Raw genomic sequence first — 21006 nt, forward strand, 5'->3', positions numbered from 1 at the left:
TGTGAATGATTTTGGAAAAGAAAAAACACAACTGTACTGCATCTCATGTGAAATGAAAATATATACTGTATATAAATACAAAATCAACAGAACTACTCATGTTAGTGCCTTTCTGTCACAGTTTGTGTTCAACCGGTTGTTGTTCTCAGGATGGACAAAAATAAGCTAATTCACATCTTGCACTGTTCATATTTCACAGACAAATAATCATCTAAACCTGGCCTCATCCCAGCCCATCCTCTTTAAACTGCTATGAGTCATATATTAGACCTGTGATGTAGAACCAACACCTGCCTATTGCCATGTAAAATGATACAAGGGCTTCAGCCACTTTTGTCTCGCGTGATATTGACTCTGAACATGACCCTGTTTGAAAAGACATGTGTGACTGAACGAAGCAGTTCAGCAGTCACCTGACTGCACACTACTCTCGCTCATTCTCATTCTATTTTGGGAAGAATGGAAATGGTCACCATTTTTGCAGCGCAATAACACTTCCTCACTTATCTTTGGCATGTACATACTAAATTTGTACTAATGTCCGTACTGACTTTGTGCTGTTGTTTCATTGACAACAGTGATTTCAGTTTCCCTTCAAAATAAGCTTACCCTTTCATAATTTTTGGCTATTTTCATTAGTTATTCTTTAGAATAATCATTCAGTTGCTTAACACTGTTCATTCAGTGATATATAATGTGCATACAGGTACAGAGAGGTATATATATATAAATACACTTACATGCCACTTTATTAGGTAAACCAGTACATCTATATATTAATTCATATCTAATCAGTCAATCGTGTGGCAGCAGTGTAGTAAAATCATGCAGATAAGGGTCTGGGCTTCAGTTAATGTTCACATCAACCATCAGAATGGGGGAAAAAAAAAATTTCAGTGATTTAGATAGTGGCATGATTGTTGGTGCCAGACGGTCTGGTTTGAGTATTTCTGTAACTGTTGATCTCCTGGGATTTTCACACACAACAGTCTATTCTATTTGGCGATGCTCCAAGTGCATCACTAAATAGAATTGCAAAAATAATGACTCTTTTAAACAGGTTTCCCAAACTTTTCCCCTTCCTGCCATTGGGTGAACAAACAGATGGCCCTGCCTCAAACTCACACACTTGGTTATTTTCACAGCTTATCAGCTAATGTTGCCATGTCTGGCTGGTTGGGATGCTCAAACAAACGCCACAGAGCCAGTGTTTACAGTCTTTTCCGAGAAAAAAAGAGGAGCTCAAGCCCATGACTGGGCTTGAGCTCTGAGATTTTGAACATTTATTTTATGTGTGCAAAAAAAATGTACAGTATGTTTAACAGGCAGAGCACTCTACTTGCACAATAATGGGACATGTTACTAGGAAGAAATATATATGTATGTATATACAGTATAGGGAGGACATAGTTCACGGTATGTTGCGAAAGAGGAGGTCATGGGCCCAGTCCACTTTGACCTCAGCACTCAACCGTTGACCCTTGTGCCATGTGGGCTCATACGCGCCAGGTCCCGGAGTTCCCTTAAAAATAATTAAATTAAACCATTAGGTTTTTAGCCCTATTTCACACTTTCTCCCCTGGTGTAATAGTCTGACATTTCTCCATACAATACTTAAAACTGGGTTGGTGTCATAACATGTTCACCCATATTTCTGTCATCAGTTACTTACCCTCATGTGGTTCACAAAAGCAGATGTTCAGAAGAATCTTTGTGCTACATTTTGTGTTATATATTGACAAAGTCTTCTGAAGTCATACTGTAGATTAACTTTGTATTTAAGTCTCTGTTAAATGATAATCTTCCCCATCGCCATAGCTCTCCTATCTCTTTAAATATCTACCAGATATTCAACATTGGGATCCTGCAATCCTTCACAGGACATACAAGAACCAATAATGTTAAGACAAGTTAATTTTGTTTGTATAGTAACACATATAACACACTTCAAATACAAGTTTTTCATTAAACCACACAATGAAGACTTTAGGACATTACAGACACCACAGCTTTACAGAAAATTATGCAGTAACAGAAAATTATGCTGTGATGTCCTAAAGTTGTCATTGTGCTGTCTAAATGAATAATTTCAATGGAAAATCATGCATTAAATATGATTGTTGTAAGGTATGGCGGAGGATCAGTGGCTTTAACAGATTCCCGAACAAACAAGAACTTACTGTTAAAACCCCCCCCCTAATTACTGAAATAGCGCCAACCAGCCTCCACAAGCACAATAAATGTATTGACAAAGAGACAATGAACTATTGACAGAGAACCGCATGTGACATCCGCGATGCTCACCACGTGCTTATCGTGTGGACAGGAAGGGGAAACTTTGAACGCTAACAATGTGTGTGTGTGTGTTTTTCAGTTAAACACAGAACTGCATATTGCTAATGAAATACGTGTAATCCCTGTATGTTGTGTATTTCTGAGGTATATCAAACTCGTTAGAACTGTTTCGTTGTGTGTTTTAAACTCTGAGGCCTCATATTTAATAGCCTCAGTGTATATTCCCTTATTAAGTGTACCAAATATACTTTTCTTGGTATCAAATTAAACCTTACAATTTGGCCTAGCTAAATTCGAATATAAGATCTTCGTGAGAATGATATTACGTTATGTTTTGCCATCTTTTGAGTCATTCAGCCCAAAATCTCTTACCGTCATAAACCCAGCCAGAAACATGCAAATGAGCCGTGACGGAACAAAGGAATCATTCTCCTGCCCAGAGTAATGGAGGCCTTTACGACCTCCAAAGGAATGTTCAGAGAAGTGCTGACCCTCCCTTCATTCTCTTACTGAGAAAGAGAAATGAACCCTGTTAATCCTATATATATATTCTATATATCCATGTGATAAATATTGACATGTATCTAATGTGCCATCTCACATTTTCCCTTAAATGTGCTTGATCTATGTTTTCTTGCAAACTAATGGGTTAATGTTTCAGACTTTGCATACTATGGTTAACCAAAATCATATGTGTGGCATATTTGGTCTCTATAACTTGGTATTTTGAAGATTGAAATGACTGTGTACATGATATGTCGATAACAACAGCATATTAGTATTACCAGTATGTTTCCTATTTTCTTTCTTGCACATGCAATGGGCAATTTTACAACAAAGAGCAATAAACCAAATTCCCGCCTAGAACTCAAACCCTTCTTATTGGTCGAGCCAATGAGAGGTGGGACCTGTTTCCCGAGGGTATAAAATTGCTGCGCCCACTTCCTTTTTTTTTTCTTATCTTACCAACTCTTTTCCTCTCTCTTATTCTCTTATTTCCTGCCTTTCTGGCTCTCTGAGCCTTGTGCTCTCTCACTCTCTCGCTGAATGATGCCAAACTAAAGGCCCCAAGGACTCCCAAGCATGTGCCAGGCTACGGCCTCGACTGCCCATTCACCAAGATCCTCTGACTCTCACTGGTTCTCTCTCATCAAGACAACATCATCAAAGATCAACTGGAGCCTCAACAAATTGCATCAGGACAGTTTAATTCAAATGGGACATGCAAGTATCAAACTTAGTCTCATTATTTGATACATTAAGTATCCTTAACCCCTTTCTAAAAAGGGCGTGTCAGAACTAATATGATGGTTTGCTCAGGCTGTTGATCTGCTGAACTTCAAACAATGCTATAACTTCTTGCCTTCCTGTATTCTGCTTCAGCCCTCTTTCCCTTGGTAAACTGTATGAATGTATGTATATGTATGTTAGAGTAGTTTAAATGTTTAGTCTAGTTAATAAAGTCTTGTTCATGTCACATGTAAAGTTGTCTGTGTCTCAAGCTCATATCTAAAGTCACTAATCATAGATTTTGACTACTTGCTCTTAATACTTAGTAAGAAAGACATTTCCCTTGCCCCGAAATGTACATTTCTATTAATTAATCAATTAATTAATAACCAAAATTGAGTGTTCACGGGATGAACCGAGTATTTGGTTGTAATGTTAATGTAGCTACATCAAGTTAACCCGATTAACTGATCCAAATATTCATAATTGATTATAACAAGTTATGATTGATTATTAATATTTCATAGATCTGATTCGCTTCCTAATGGTGGAAGAATATAGAGCTGATTCGCTACATTGTCTTTAGGCTCCCAGTGAGCAAGCTAAAGGCACAAAACACTTTTCTCTCCATTTTGATTAATGGAGAGAAAAAAATATCTTGTGAGAAACCAGGCTCAGCTGGGGGAGCCAGTTCCCCTCTGGCAATACAGTATTAATGTAAAGCCATAATTAATAATGTGTGTGTAGTATTGTAATTCACTCTTCTTTGGGTTACCCACTAAGACCCTAAATCGCCTAAAATTCTGTATCTAGAGTACTTACTTTCGGTAAAAAGTCTGCACACATCACTCCCATTCTGCGAGAGCTCCGTTGGTTACCAGTTAAAAGATGTTGATTATAACTTTTTAGGCTCTTCACACACTTGCTCCTCAGTACAAAACTGATTTGCTTTACCCTTACACTCGTACTCTAAGGTCTAATGGTGCAAGCTTCCTGTTTGTCCTGAACTTTCGGTTGTCTTCTATGGGAGGCAGGTCATTTAAGACTGTTGCTCCTCGACTTTGGAATGCTCTCCCACAACCCTTTCGAGATCTCACCACTCTCTCGTCATTTGAATCACAATTAAAAACTAATCTCTTCACACTGTTTTTCATGTAATTGCTCTCATGGTAAACAAACTTGGGTCCAAGAAAGGCGCTAACTTGGATAAAATTGGAATGTATAGGTGAGAATGAACTTTGAGAACTATGGCAGAGGGTAAGATTTTCAGGAAATACATTTTGATCTGTTTCTCTTATTTTGTTGTCCACATAATGTAAATCGTACAACTTGCCACGATGGTGAGTCAATTATGACATAATTTTGGAGTGAATTAAACCTCTAATGTAAGGTGTTACAGAGCTTGTTTCAGGCCTCATCCACACTAATCTTTTAATAACTTTTGCAAAAGTCTACGGTCATGTCCATCATAATAAGCTTTTGTTTTAAAACGTGTTGATTTCACTATATTTACACCACTCATTCACACTAGTGCTGCATTTTCATCCATCTAAAATGGAGCATTTTGAAAACGCTCTCCATAACCACATACTTTGGGAAAGAATGATGTTGCAAAACTAAAAATGGAGTTCTGAAACAAAAATGGATCAGTGTGGATGTGGCCTCTGTTTACACCTCTCATCTACACTAGCGTTACATTTTCCTCCACCGAAAATGCAGCATTTAGAAACTCTCCATTACGGCATACTTTTAACAATGAGGTTGGGAAACTAAAAACAGAGTTAGGAAAGAAAATGGATGAGTGTTGAAGTGGCATCTGATTTCGGCTGAGGAAAACAAGTGTTCAGTTTGGAAGAGAGGCGTAAACATAGCAAAATCAAATTTGAACATTTTCAAATCCTTTCATCCACACTTGTACTGGGTTTGGAGGATTTCGAAACCGCTCTCCATTACTGCATACTTTAAACAATGATGTTGGGAATCTAAGTTTTTTGAGTTTTCAAACAAACATGGATTATTGTGGATATGACCTTTTTTGGGGGGGATGGTTCAGTGTGGATGAAAGGCATAAGCACAGCAAAATCGATGTAAATATATATTAGTGTGGGCATGGCCTTAAAGCTGTCTCTTTTTACAGAGAAATGGAGCTCACAGAGTGCACACTGTACAGCTGGGGTACTGTGGACCTAAAGCAGGAAGTGACTGCAGTGCCTGTGCTTGGCCTTGGGTTGTAAGATCCAGGCGCAGGTCCCTCCTTCTGGATCCATCAGTTGAAGACACAAAATAGAAATTAAGAGTTAATATAAAAAAAAGGATAACGTTTCTCAGTTGAATCAGAGTGCTCTAAAAAGCCATTCATCAAGCTAAGTCCGAATCGACAGACACATTATTTGTATACCTTTAAAAGTGTGGTGGAGAAGAAGAGCTTCCACCCCTCAACGCCTGTGCTACAGAAGCTGCCTACTACCATTACATGCCATTTGATTCCACTGGCAGTCTCACTTGATCCTGTTGGTCTGCACTGTGCTGTGTGTGGTGGGTTGAAATGTGCCAGAGGTGTTAATGCAAGTCACAGGGGACCTTGCTTCCCTCATGAGGTCAGCTTCCAATGGATTTTAGAGGCATCCGGCCATTGCTGGCCAAGTTCAAAGGGATGGCCGGCTGGCTCAACATTCCCCTGGATAAGAGCAGATAGCTGTGCCATACTGCAAATGTCTGTTGTGCCACTGAGAAATTATTTCATTAAGGGTGTGAAGTCCTATCTAGAACAGCCACATTCAGCGCTCTCCACTTCCAGCCACTCATAATACATTTGTTAATAAATACAATCCTGTTCATTTTTCTGGTTAAGAAGACCTCAAGTTGACTCAAGAATGAGGTCTCTTTAATTCTCAGTTGTTTCTCATAGACAGCAATTAGATTAAATTTTGAGGAAAAGGGGAAAAGTTTCCTGCTTAGTGTAAATTTGTGTAAATACACCCCTAAACTATAAACATGCATTTAGCCATATGTTGATCTGTCATCTCACAAATCCGTTTGAGGTTTCTTCACTATTAACCTTTGACAAAACACTTGTCTTACACTATACGACACGCTTTTCAAACCACACAGCATGCTAATGTTCACCCTAATGAGACCCAGAGGATGATTTAGCATCCTCACTGTTCCATCAACACCAGACAGCTGCCAGAACAGCTTGAATAACCAGCCAGCACTGGCACACACTCTGACACGGATTACACCACAGCGCATGAGGTGTAAGAAAAAGTGACCAGTACAAAACAGACCAGTACAAATCGCAGGAGCTGAGATGCTTTACGAATGATTTTGAATAAAAAACAGTTAACGTACTGTTCACATAAAGTCTATTTGGGAGAGTTGTCACAAGAACTGGACACTTACAGGGAGAAAGCTGACCCTCCGTACCGCTGAACGGAACATCACGTGTCTGCAATGAGAGACGGGAGTCATGAGAGAAGAGAATAAAATGGAACAGACAGGATGGAGACGAGAGAGTCAACAGGAGCAGGGAAAACAATAAGGATTGTTTCTGTAGGTCCAATCAAATTTGTGCTTGCCCTGTTGATATTTTTCACTGGCCCCACACACCAAAAAATACATTATATTTTTAGCAACATATTAAGAAAGACACGACATTTCAAGCAGTTTTAGGAGTGCACTGTGGTGTGCATGGTATAATTTGTCAAAAAATATTTTTGCCTTTGAAAAATACACTGACTCAGGTCTATACTTCATATATAACAATTTTAGAAGAATTGAGGAGGGAAAAAATCAGAGGATGTAAGAAAAAGACACAGTTTGTTCAATGGGTTGTACTGTTAAATATCTTGATGTTCCCTCACTGCCTCATTTCCAAATGCAAAAAATTCAATATGGCGTCTATGCTAACTTCTGTCTATTATGGCTTCAAATGAACTGAAACTACATGGAATAGTTGTTTTCAAAATTAATTTGTCACACTAAAGGACCATTTAAAATGAAATAAAAGAGACAAAAAAAGTTATTAAATTGTCAAAAACCTGAAAAGAAATGGTGGCCAGTTATACAGAACACGATATACACCAACAACCGCTTCAAAGTATCAGTCCTGATTTCGGTTACTGCTGGACTGTTTTCTGGTTCCAGTCTCATTAAGAAGCAATTAAAAAAACTGCTGAAACAAGCAATCCAGACATGAATTATATCAACTGAACTAACCTCGGGTCATAGCTTCATGTCATCTTCATGTTGTGAGGCACTGTCAAAAGACGGTCATCGTGACACTGTTAAGCATCGGCACTATGGAGCCACCTGCTTTTTTAATTTGTAATTTTACATGCTAAACAACACAGGACCTGCTAAGAACATATGCTGATGCAAGTGAAAACACTGGAGACTGGAAAATGAAAACAGGATATCATTATTGTTCAGTCCTGCACTAAAGCAATTGTGAGCTGTTCTGTGAACTGGCTGAGATAAAGGAGGAAAGTAAAAATGTTGAGAACAAAAATCTCAGAGTGTGTGAATGTTCTCTGACTAGGACAGTGTGAAAGAGTGTTTAGTGTTAAAGCTACTCACTTGCAGGGTGATTTGGGGACAGGCTTCTTCATGACATCATAATGACCGGGTGAAAGGTTAATATCCTGTGTTAAACACACACACAAACATTGACATATTGACTAATTCTTCTGACACATTCATTCAACAGTAAACATCTCTCAAGAAAAATGTTGGTTCTGTTTTTTTAGTACCTTGCATTACATAAATTACCGTTGTGCTTTCTTTACTGAACTGATGCAAACTGTGGCCTTGAGGACTTTCTATGACTCACCTTATCCCTGATGCCTAACGTGTAGTTATCAGGTCTGGGGCAGTTTTTGAAAGAGTAAGTTGCCTGGCGCTGGAGTGCATCTTTGGTTGAATCTGTAAAGTTATATGCCCCAGGCAATAACATATCCCCTCTACGCACACACGGCATGAGGGTGTTTCGCCCAGTGCCTTTGAAACCATATGTCCTTGGCACTGGGTTGAGACCTGTCTCTTCTATGAAGTCTCGGATGTGGTAACTGTCAGGAATGGGAGTGTTCTGAGGGTAGAAAGATGAGATCTCACTTATTATTGGCACAGAAATCTCTTATTACACCAAAATGATGCTATTTTATATTGTCTGTTTGCTTTGAATAGGAAAGCGGTTGGACCATTTTAACAATTTTTGCTCCTATGAAGAACTGTACATGTAACCTACCTTAATAGTGTTTCTCCACCAGCCACTTCTGTCAGTGTACACCTCTTTATCATGTTTCTAAGAAAACAATTCTTTTATTAAATGTTTTACTTTCCATATATTTTTTCTATTAAAGAAATGAACTCTTTAATAATACTATAAAATACTACCATTTTAATAATAATAAAAACTCATAAACAAAACAATTTGGAATCGTCCCTCAGTTTGCAAAAAGAAACAGAAATCCTGTTTACAGTAATAGTCTATGGGGCGATACATTACACCTGACTAAACATTCAACCAGGGGTGCAGTTACGCATTTATGGGAGCTTATGAAATATTAATGTTGGGTCCCTCTTGAACGATCCACCGTCCAGGCACCACCATTGGGGTTGGTTTGGCACCCCCTTTTGTGTGGGGCCCCTTTGAATTGCATTGCAACGTGTACCCCAATTTGTGCACCACTGTGTTCAGTTACACACTGTTTTGAAAGTAAAGCCACAATACTTAAACCTAACATATTAACATGAGAATAGTGTGATTAAATGTTGTCTATATAAGTTATATCTAATTTTTCAGCTCCAGTCATGACCATGCAAAGCCAACAGAACCAGTAACGTTCAGATGATGTGTGCAAGGATACCAGAAAGGTACTGTTTACATCAAAAAAATCCACCCAAAGGAATAACCAGAAGTACATCTGCATAGAAAAGTAGTCCCACCGCTAAAAGGGCAAAACTCTATAGATCAAATCAAGTACATTTTTTGTATGGAAGACTTAATACAAGCACTTTAACAAATACAAGAGCTACACATTTCTGCTTTTAAACCTTCAGGATCAGGAATGTATTGCCCCATAGACTTCCATTCTAAGTGCATTACTGTAATTGCTATTTTTGTTTTTGTCATTTTAAATTAGGGGACGAGCCAAACTAATTTCCTGTGGTAGTACTGTAGATGCCACAGATGTTGTTGAGAGAACACACATTTCACACACATTTGAATAGATTGTTCATTATTTCTCTGCTGGTTTGCATAGAAATACTTTCCTACTTTACTTTTATGCAATAACCTACACCAGCAGTAAATGTAATAGTTTATCATAAAACTTACCCTCTCTATACCTTTATCTTTGGGCAATGTTTTCTCTCTTCCTGTGCTCATAGTTCTGTCGTCCACCTGCTTGTCTTCTGTAACAGACACCTCCACGACAAGAAGCGTTGCTTAGCTACTACTACTGTTTAACTATTAATTGAGGGCGCTGGATACACGAGTTTTTGCTCTTTGTTTGCTCTCTCAATTAATTTACCAAATGTTTCTCCCAATAAGATCCCAGAAATCTCACATGTGTCTCAGTTTCAAAAGAGATCTCAAAAATGTCTCTTATTGTGCTAAGTTTAGCAAATATACCAAAGTCTGCAATCAAATGTCAGAGATCTCATTATGAACTAAAACATTTCATACCCAGTCTTCCAAGATCAAGGGATCATAATCTATGATGCAATCCACATTCACTCAGCTATATATTCCCACAGTAACACTTTACATTTCACATTACAGTTCCCTTTAAGTGTTTTAAAGGGGTTCATTAATGACTAATAACTCATTTACAAATGCACTATATACAGTTATAACAGCATGAATAAAACTGTCTTGCAATCGTTGCCAAATAGTGAGCCATTTTACCTCAATGTGTTATAAATATTTAATAACACTTATTCAACATTAGTAACATATGAAAATGTACCTTAATGTTAAGTGGATATATATTAAGCATTTATTAATGAGTTGCTAAAATTAGACACCTGTAAATAAAGTTCAGTATGGATTAATGGTTATCACAATTTATTATATGAAATATGCTGTGAATGAGCATGAAGGTTTGAAAAGTGTTTTTGCAAAAGTACTTTAGGTCAGTGTTTCTCAACTGGTGGGTCACGAGCCAAAAGTGGGTGGCAGGTCCCAGGTCTGTTTGGACTGGGTCGCGGATATACATAAATATGCTCATCAACTTTTAAATGCTGTGTTGATCTCTCTCATCAACAAGACATTTACATCCGCAGAACTGCCACTGGATATGTTTTGATTTTGGCACTATTCTGAGTAAATTCTAGAGACTGTTGCGTGTGAAAATCCCAGGAGATCAACAGTTACAGAAATATTCAAACCAGCCCATCTGGCACCAACAATCATCCATGTGATTATCTAATCAGCCAATTGTGTGGCAGCAGTGCGGAGCATACAATCACAAAAGCAGATACAGGACAGGAGCTTCTGTTAATGTACACATCAACCATCAGAATGGGGAAAAATGTGATCTCAGTGATTTAGACCTTGGCATGATTGTTGGTGCCAGATGGGCTGGTTTGAGTATTTCTGTAACTGCTGATCTTCTGGGATTTTCACACACAACAGTCTCTAGAATTTACTCAGAATGGTGCCAAAAACAAATAAAATTCAGTGAATGGCAGTTCTGTGGACAGAAATGTCTTGTTGGATGAGAGAGGTCAACAGAGAATGGCCAGACTGGTTTGAACTGACAGTACAGTAACTCAGATAACCGCTCTGTACAATTGTGGTGAGAGAAATTGCATCTCAGAATGCTATTCTGAGATGTGGGTTGGCGCTCTTTTGGCAGCACATGGGGGACCTACACAATATTAGGCAGGTTGGTTTTAATGTTGTGGCTGATCGGTGTACATCTACAATACTAATATATTTTTTGCTGCACTGTGATATAAATCATGACTTTTGTTTGTGTTTCTTAATCTAAATATGAGAATATGCATTTATAATATTTAAGTTAATATTTGCACAATTATGCAAGGATTGGATGAAAGTAACCCTTTATATGAAAGTTCTTAAAACTGCAGATCTAATGCATTTTGTAAATTATATTACACTTCAATGAACCACTTTATAAACTCTTAAAGGGAACATCAATGTAATTAAGTTTCCAGCCTTACTAGAGATAATGTGTCCATTGTGTCTTAAGGAACTTCAGAAGAGACATCTGAAACTATCAGATACTCAAATTAAACTTAGCTTGGGAGGCTTATTGGGATATGATAAGCAACCTATGAGCAATAACATTTTACTCTGCATTGCAAGTCTAAGATACTGAAACGACATAGCAAGTGTTAATATTTTGGTTATAAAACTTTGTTAAACGAATATGAGCTCTTAAAATGTCAGTTATGGGGTTGTCACACATGAATAACAAAGAGGCCATCAGGCAGAAAAGGAAGCTCTCTCTGGGAGATTAGGGTAGGATGTTCTGCTCTGCTGCTAGGCAACCTGGAACACACACGTATAACAAGCAAATGAAGGGCCCAGTGTTTACGGTTTGTCAAACCAGTCTCCTATACCAGTGGGCTAGAACATGGAGAGAGCACCATGAATAACCAAGCCATGCTTCATTGTTTTAGCACTTTAAAATGTCTGGTCTCTTGAAATCAAGGGGGACAGGGTGTATTAATGTAGCAGACCATGCAGAAAATCCAGCCACCCTCTGATAAACAAATCTTAACACCTTCAAACAGAACATTTATACAGTTCCAAAATTCTAAAAGTTATGGACAAAAAGGATGACTTTTACAACAAGTGTAATTCAAGAGAATTTTAATGAGCCCCCTTATTTATTTTAAACACAGAGGCCTTGGCCCAATCCAATCCAGTAAATACACACAGTAATTTAACCAGTGGACTCAAGACACATCGTTTAGTGATTGACAAATGAATAATTTCAACTATTACAATAAATATTGTAAACATCTCAATTAATGAAAATATGGAGTGGTTTACAACTACTAAAAATCCACTCTCAGATGCATAATGATTAACGTCAGAGCTAAAAAAAAAAAAAAACCATTTTGCAAAACAAAAAGAAACCCTTCAATATGGGTAAATAGAACATTTTATTGGAAAACAAATATACAACTTGGAATGGACTATCGGAGGCATGTCATTAAGCGCCTTACAAAATAAAAACTAATGTGAATAAAACATTAAAAAGCATTGTAAGATTCAATCAAGTTCTTGTTATAGAACAGCAGATACAAAAAGAGTTTATGTACGAGTATCTTGAAGATACACCAGTGTCTTTTTCTTTTCTTTTTGCAGTAGTGCAATGCTGAGAAAATTTCATATATATATTATATACTTTGTCCATAGTCCATGCAGAGTTACTCCTCTACATTGTTGCCATGCCAACGTCGCTGCCAAGAGACAACCAGCTGGCAGGTCTCCACTCTTGCTACGCATGAGGGGGGCAGACAGACGTGACGTGAGAAATTTTTTGCACATCACAACCCACCCTTCGCAGCAACAAGCACCTGATCGTGTAACCGCAGCGCCACTCCGAAAACACGATGACAGCAAAAGAAAGGGACATGAGGACTGAAGATCTTATGTAGTTTACATGCAGTTCCTTTGGACAGCCGGGAGGAAGGGGAAGGGACTTAAACGTTTTACAGATAAATCAAACAGAAAAAAAGGCAAATTATTTATAGAAGAGAGAGGATCTGTACAAGGCCTTCATTTCGCCGTCATCATCTGTACAAATTCTGTAATGAAAGAAGGTATTAGTCAGTTTCAAATCTGTGTGAAGTCGTTTCATGAGTGAACCATGTGTGCACCTTAACACTGTGCCCTAATCAGGCACATTAAAATGTAATTCTTATAAATATTGAGTTTCTATTTCTGCCAGTCACAAGGTTTCTGCTCCTCCCACACTGAAATCTCACTGGTCTAAATTCCTGCATCTTAAACATGTTCTCATTGGCTGCTATTATACCATGCTGATGGGTTAAGATTATTTAGTTGATAACTTGGTTTCCATTTCATAAGTCATATTAGGAAACAGCGTGACTTCTATATATAAAAATCCACTAAAAGTTAACAGCAACTTCAATTAAATTGTAATCAGATTACTTCATTAAAAAGTAATCAAAGGGCTCCAGACTGAGACCAAAAATAAATTTAAAATCTAGGTAGCCATACGACAGTCAGGTTGAGTGTGTTTATGCGGTTTCGTCAGATATCTTTTGTTAGTTATTGAATACATCTTTAGAGCGTGCACCACCAATGGGTCTCGAGCTGTATTTCACCTTTTCTGTTGTGATGAGCTACTAGCACCACACGCAACAAACCCAGAGCTTTTTTTTTTAATGCTAGTTCGCAAGTTAAAATAGTGCATTACCGCCTCTACTGTAAGCATTTGATCAGAGACTAAACCTCTTTGAGCCCCCCCCCCAACCTATCAGGGCTCAAGCCAACACTGGCGCTGCGTGTTCAGCTCCTCCAGCATTAGCTCAGAGCCCCTCACAGCCCAGAGCCCCTAACAGCCCAGAGAGCCAGAGTCATGACCAAATGACTCTTTCAAGAATCACCTGAAAAGAACTGAGGGTTTGAAGTGAACTCAGGTTAGCAGTTCCAATCGGTCACTTTCTTGTGTCCCCACAACTGGGAGTGCAGACATTTTAAAATAGGAGTCCCATGTCCATTTCAGGCATCTTTAGAATTAAAAGTCCCGCACCACACACAATTATATTATATATATGATCCAGCTTTTGAAACTTAGGACAATTGAGGGACTCATACACAACTATTACACAAGCATTCATTGGTGCTCAGAGGAAACACTACTATATGCATACTATGCATCATGTAAATATTTGCTTATGTATTTAGTAAAGGCCTTTACTAAATATATATGTTTTATCTCTTATATTTGAATATATTAAAGGGGTGTAAACATTGAGACAAAAGGGGAATGCAAACTTGCGCATCTTCAACTATATGTACAGTTATTAAACCTCTGATTAATGGGTTATCATCAGGCTTCCTTTTCTTCTGATCCGAATGTAAATGGAGCAATTTTATGACTTGGCAACTAAAACCAGCCATTTGGCTCCTCAGTTAGTCTGGAGCCCTAAATCACATTGCAAATGACTTTCTAAACCCATTTCACAAATAAAAAAATAAGTCAAATCATGTCAAATTCCTCTGCGTTTATCATTGCACCATGTTATACCCTCAACAGCACACGTTTCTTCCTTACAATGACTCATTAGGCGGCGTAAGACCTTCAGCTCACAGAAATGGAAACAGGCGTACATGTAAACAATTCCGGTTTTCAAATTCTACACAATTCTAACATTTTACGATTCAGTAACTGAATAAATTTGTAATGCGTTGCACTAATTTAACAATAAATTAATAACATAACTAATTACTTCGTAATCAGATTACACCCAACAATGAAAGGTAACCTTCCCTATAGCAAAATCTCATTGGCCAAAACTTCCACTCCACAAATGTCTATATTAAACATCAAATGGGTTCTGGTGGGATGTGCACATCAGATCAATTTGTCATTTACCATTTTCATAGCATCACACTAGGTAGTCCTGCCCTAATTGGTCCAAAATCCAATTTTGCTCCAATTCTGATTGGCTGTGATTGTACAGCCATTTTTGCCTTTAAGACAATCAATTAATTGTTGTCACTACAGGGTGCATTGCGTGTCAAGTCCTCTCCGCATCACACAAAGAACTACACTATAGTTAGTGTTGGAGCATTACTCTATAAATGACCATCGCTTTCTGCATACACCGTGATGTGTGTGTTAAAGAACAAGCACTGTTGATCTGACGTTCTCCTTGTTTCCTCTCAACCTACAATTACGTCAGTGATCGCCGGGAGAGTGCTAATGCGCATTCAACTGACATCTCACAATCACCAAAAAACACACACAAAAAAGCTGTATTTCATGTACGGTGTTTGTTATGATTTGATTATGACTTTAAAAATATTTCCAAATGTCCAAAATATCCCACGATCCACAACATTAACTCAAAATAATGCATCTTGTGTACAAGTTATTAACAGCAAATCATTAAAGTAATTAAACAATTCACACCAAACACAGCCTAAATGCATTAAAATACACTGAACTAACAATATTTTAAGGGAAAAATGCCAATACTTTAATTTAATTATTAATTTAAACAGTTGGCTACATGCACGTTATTTGGAGTCTTGCACGTGCGTTTTGCAGTATAAACGTCTACAATTAATCGATTAATTGATCATTAATTTCCTAAAACAATTATGCAAATGTCTGAAAATTGACATCCCTACTGGTCACATCACGCCTTGTAAGGACATTGTGTAACAATTAAGGCATCAGAGTCACCGATATTTTCTTTTTTTGGACAAATTAAAATGGTCAGTAACATACATCACAAGAATAAGCTCACCTTCGTAGTTAACCTGTCCATCTCCATCAATGTCTGCTTCTCTGATCATCTCATCAACCTCTTCGTCGGTCAACTTCTCTCCAAGGTTTGTCATGACGTGACGCAACTCAGCCGCACTGATGTAACCATTGCCATCCTAAAACACAGCAAGTCCTGTGTCAGAAACTGCACATGACCCTCAAATTAGCATTAGCCTCTCATTCCAGAATGGGACAAGCCTTACCTTATCAAAGACACGGAACGCTTCTCTGATCTCCTCCTCGCTGTCAGTGTCCTTCATCTTCCTCGCCATCATAGTGAGGAACTCTGGGAAGTCTATCGTCCCATTTCCTATGAAGAAAGAGTGCATTCAGGCAAACACCAAACATTAAATAGCCAAGTGGTTTTGGATGTCATGACAGAATATTAGTTTTGAATTCATCTGTAGTTTCCATTTTATTTACGGTTAAGTAAATATTAAGCTTAAGTATTTAAGCTTTAGTTTTACAGTTGATAGTATTTATTCGAGAATTTCAGGGCTGCTAAAGTGTTAACTGTTCTCATTTCAATGTATCCTGGCCATGTAGTTTTTGCTATGGTAAAGTTTCATTTTCATGTTTAATGAAGGCAGGTTGTAAAGCTGTCCTTTTACAGTTTATCAAAAACTAGAAAAAGTGGCATTTATTTGAGTTAGTTTTGAAGTCATATATTTATTTTAGATTGCCAATTACATTTAAATTTTAACATCCCTGCATCCTTACCATCAGCATCCACTTCATTGATCATGTCCTGCAGCTCGGCCTCTGTTGGGTTTTGTCCAAGTGAGCGCATGACAGTGCCCAACTCTTTGGTCGTGATGGTCCCATCGCCGTCCTTGTCAAAAAGTGAGAAAGCCTCTTTGAATTCTGCAGGGCGATAGACAGATGAAACAGGACCTTGTGTTAATGGATTCTCCCAAATATAAATAAATACCAAATCACAAAAACACAGAAGAACCAGTGGGGTCTTCCAAAGGAGCGACACTTGACAGCTATATTAGTTAAAATACATTTTCAATCATTCAATTCTGAAACAAGTAAACAAGGTTTTTGTTTTTAAGTTTAATGCAAAAGTTAAATTACTGTATAGAGCAACTCCACACGATAGCTTGTCTTAATGCAGATTCCAGGTCTTTGTAAGCTTTTTATTAAAATAAAATAACTCTGATACATGCGCCTTAAGTGGAGGTTCGTGCCAAACTCCCGTGGAAATGTAAAGGAACAAGTATAAACTTTGATAGTGAACGCAAAGCGCTGTTTTCACTTTAAACAATCATGTAAATGGCAAATGTTTCTGGTTCATACGAAGTGTTAAATTACACACATTTACACCATTTCTGTGGAGTTCACCAAAGAGACATATTTTAAGTCTTTAGAAATATTATGATATTTAAATTCTCATGTCATTCATAAGTCTTTAAAGCCTTAAGGGAATCATAGTTTATCCTTTTGTATTATACAGTATATTTGAAGTTAAATATGTAAAAATTACTACATATGGTGTATGAAGCACACATGCAAAAGAGAAGCACACCTTAAAACAAAAATGGGTTGTGAATTGCATTTCACGTTGACTTTAAGTGCAGGTCTCACACACACACACACACACACAATGACAAAGGGGAAAAAGTAGTCACCGATATAAATCACTTCAAAAGCCAAATGTGACGTCTCTTTTGTAAAAACGGCATTTGGTGCTACACTGGCTTGTCAAATGAAACCTTACACTGCTCCTATGCAAAGCATAAACTCGAAGACTGTTTCCATGGAGATCCTGCACTATGATCTCACTTGGTTCCAATGGAGCCTATTGAAGCATATGGCGATCCATTGCTGTGACCCATTGAGTCAATGCATGATCTAGACTGGAGCAGCACGGAAACATTGCAGTGACCTCACACAGTCGCCAGGTATACACTTCGGTGACTACATCTCCATGGATAAATCACCATTACCTCACTGTCACTATGGAGACCAACCACAATGACCTACATGGTTTCACAGCGATTCCATTTAAGGTTCTCCGCTATAAATTACACAACCGCGATTAGAAACAAGTCAAAAGCAACACACTTGAGGTTTCACAAGTTGAGCTTTGCAGATCAGCTCAACGAAACACGACTATGAACACAAAAACCCCCTTCAAATAAAAACAGGCACTATAGCTCCATTCTAGACCACATATGAATACACTAGAAGACATCAATGGAACTGCACAACTCAGAAATGGGTTTGTTCAACAAAGGTCTGGTGTCCCTGCTTTGATGGTTCTATATTACAGTTCAGAGAAAGAACAATGTATTAGCAAAATTTTTGCCAAACAAAAGTGTGTGCCTTACAAGTTTGGCAACAGTTCCCCAGTGAAATGTCCAGCAGGTGGTGCCAAAATTGAGTGAAATGGTGTCGTAATCAAATGAGTTTAAGGTAAACGCAAGATGGAGATTTTCATGAGTAACTTAAAACCTGAAAATAACCAATAGTGTTCTAACAAAGCAAAATAGTGGCAAATAAAACAGACATCCTCACCCCAAAACAACACATAGGCCTAAACCAAACCGATAATCCAAAAACATAAATTCTGAAGCAACCACGTCATTTCGGGTCGCTTCTGACACTTTAGTCTCACATGCAAACTCGAGTGTTTGGCTGGTTTGGAGTCTCGAACAGCGGCCTTCCGAGTTCCAACACTTTATCAACTAAAACTCAAGCTAATAATGTTGGAATAAATGTGTAAATGTAGGAGTCTGGAACACAAACTGAAAAATTTATCGTTTTTCAAACGATGCAGTATAGTAAAAGTATCTCGATAACATAACACTCTGGGAGTAATGAGAAAAATAAGTGTTTATAAAGTCATAATCAGCCATTGTACACGTGATTTGTGAGACAGTGACTAAAACGCAGTTGATGTAGTGCCTCTAGTGTTCCTTTCACCAGGAAACTGCGACGAAATGTAGAACGCGGCACGTAAAACTCAGTTTGAAAAATTGCGTTATTGTAACATTCATTCTGAGACTACATTGCATAATTACACTACAAATCCCCAATATGGGATAATAAATCACTCCAAGTAAACCAAGTGGCCAATGAAATGCCAACTTAAAGTCAAAGACAACGAGTCATTCGGCCCGACACACCCTTAGTTCCACAGTGCCTGCGGTTTACAATTCTCTCCAACAGGGAAGGGTGGGTTCACTTAAAACCACCACTAACCCCATAAAACAGTCATTCACAAAGTCTGAAAGCCCACTGTAACTCGCTTTCCACCACAACAACCTGTCCATTCATTCTGGTATGTGTCCCAACCAGGTCTCGCCATAAATGGAAATAGTATAAATCCACAGAGAGAGGGGCGGAGAAGAGGGTAAAAACCACAGGAATCCACACCACTGGCCATGTGCCACTGGACAGAGGGGGACTGAAAGTCTTACCGGCAATCTGCTCTTCTGTCAACTGGTCAGCCTGCAAAGAGAGAATAAAAATGTAGATTTAAAAAAGGATGCAAGCACGTGTTCAGGATTGGGTGGGGACCTTTAATACGAATAAACCATTGAAAACCCACATTGTGCAACGCGCTATGTGAATACTGGAAAAGGACCTCAATATCTATGGTGGTCACTGCCCTGCACTTAAATCATGAGTGTCATAAACATGGCAGTATAACTGCAGAAGGTGGCGCAGTCTCTCTGCAACCGGTCATAAAATGTCTTTGCTGCTTTATTCATACAGACTACATTGAATTAATGGATCTGAGACATGCAATGTTTTCAGTTGATTGTGAGAACACGCTCAAAGTGCAGCGAGATAAAGAGAAATGCGCAATTTGCAGCTGACGTGCCTTAAAAAAATGATTCACCAACGATTATGTTCGATGTTACAGCGATACCATAATATCTCTAATCAATCTGAAATTAATTGACATTTTCATATGCAATTACAGACTACGCATATCTAAACATGAGCTGAAGTCTGCCTGCCATTGAACTATGCATTCATCCTGAAAAGTCGCTCTGATATTCTACATGCTGACTGTGATGCGCATTATTTACATGACCTGGTTATAATAAGTGCATTTCGCGCGAAATAAGCTGAGACGTTCATAATGCATAGTTAAAAACTCACCATCGCGCTGTTTAATCAGATGTATCTCCACAAAGTAACTACAGTACGAAGCTGGCAAACAAACAGGATGCAATCAAACAGGGCTTGACGCGCCTTTAATGGTCGCATTCTAACTCCTCCCACCGCTAGTTCTCCATCCGCCGATACAATTCCTTCCCAATCAGAAAATGTAGTTTAAATGTTTATTATTGTCAGGTATGAGCACACTACAGTGCACAGTGGATTTTATACTATAGCGACTTCGGCAAAGTCGCGACATTAGTATGAAATGTGGCGAGGTGGACCTGTTTAGAGTGGAACTAGCTCACTCGCGGAGTCATACATTCTGCTGAAGTGTGATGCGCCGAACGCAGCACTGTTCGCTCTGGTGAGGAGAGGCGGCTTCTGATTGGTCCGTTTGTAGCCGCAATGCGTCATTCGCTTAGATCCGAGTAGAGCTGCATTCCGGCTAGACTCGTTCACTACTTTACTAGTCGCCCTCAGCGTGGAGTGGAGAGAGTGGGTGGGGGGATTTTTCAATCAATGAAATACAACAAATGTTTGACCCAATCCAGCTCTGTTAAAAGGATTGGGATGTTAGTTATGGGGTGCAATCCATTTAATTATTTCATCAGACTGATTTGCCAAGACGGGCCTGCAAGCCTTGCAGAAAGTCTGCTTGCAGTGTTTTATAGTGATCTCTGCTGACATTAAACTGCAAGAGGAATAGCTCTTTTGTATGGCCAATTAAAAGGCCATGTGTCAATTCAGATCCTATTGATACTATATATGAATCAACTTAAGTGCGATAAAAATCAGCCTGAATGCAATTAAACCGAATAATTGTGAAGATATCCAACATCTTATCCACTGTAGG

At 38.4% G+C, this 21006-nt stretch overlaps 2 protein-coding genes across 2 annotated transcripts; both read right to left on the reverse strand.

Annotated features, from left to right (window-relative positions):
* Positions 1–435: 435 nt before the first annotated feature.
* On the reverse strand, positions 436–11733 carry stpg4 (sperm-tail PG-rich repeat containing 4). The gene is made up of 8 exons (XM_052089836.1): positions 11716–11733; positions 9863–9952; positions 8771–8827; positions 8357–8611; positions 8104–8168; positions 6928–6973; positions 5678–5782; positions 436–1522 (listed from the first exon to the last, which is right to left on the reverse strand). Exons 1-8 carry the CDS (start codon positions 11731–11733, stop codon positions 1412–1414), a joined length of 747 nt encoding a protein of 248 aa, XP_051945796.1. The 3' UTR covers positions 436–1411.
* A 620-nt stretch (positions 11734–12353) lies between these two features.
* On the reverse strand, positions 12354–20285 carry calm2a (calmodulin 2a (phosphorylase kinase, delta)). The gene is made up of 6 exons (XM_052089652.1): positions 20151–20285; positions 19460–19490; positions 16752–16895; positions 16235–16341; positions 16012–16147; positions 12354–13314 (listed from the first exon to the last, which is right to left on the reverse strand). Exons 1-6 carry the CDS (start codon positions 20151–20153, stop codon positions 13286–13288), a joined length of 450 nt encoding a protein of 149 aa, XP_051945612.1. The 5' UTR covers positions 20154–20285; the 3' UTR covers positions 12354–13285.
* Between the last annotated feature and the right edge of the window lie 721 nt (positions 20286–21006).

This window comes from Xyrauchen texanus, chromosome 24 (genome assembly GCF_025860055.1).
Source record: "Xyrauchen texanus isolate HMW12.3.18 chromosome 24, RBS_HiC_50CHRs, whole genome shotgun sequence".
Taxonomy (NCBI): domain Eukaryota; kingdom Metazoa; phylum Chordata; class Actinopteri; order Cypriniformes; family Catostomidae; genus Xyrauchen; species Xyrauchen texanus.

Excerpts from the sequence above, each read along its gene's own strand:
- stpg4 (XM_052089836.1), bottom strand. Across the intron at positions 8,828-9,862 it reads AAGATAAAGGTATAGAGAGG|AAACATGATAAAGAGGTGTA; the intron begins GTAAGTTTTATG and ends TTGTTTTCTTAG. Across the intron at positions 1,523-5,677 it reads AGCTGTACAGTGTGCACTCT|GGAACTCCGGGACCTGGCGC; the intron begins GTGAGCTCCATT and ends ATTATTTTTAAG.
- calm2a (XM_052089652.1), bottom strand. Across the intron at positions 16,148-16,234 it reads CGTTCCGTGTCTTTGATAAG|GATGGCAATGGTTACATCAG; the intron begins GTAAGGCTTGTC and ends GCTGTGTTTTAG. Across the intron at positions 13,315-16,011 it reads TGGACAGGTTAACTACGAAG|AATTTGTACAGATGATGACG; the intron begins GTGAGCTTATTC and ends CTTTCATTACAG.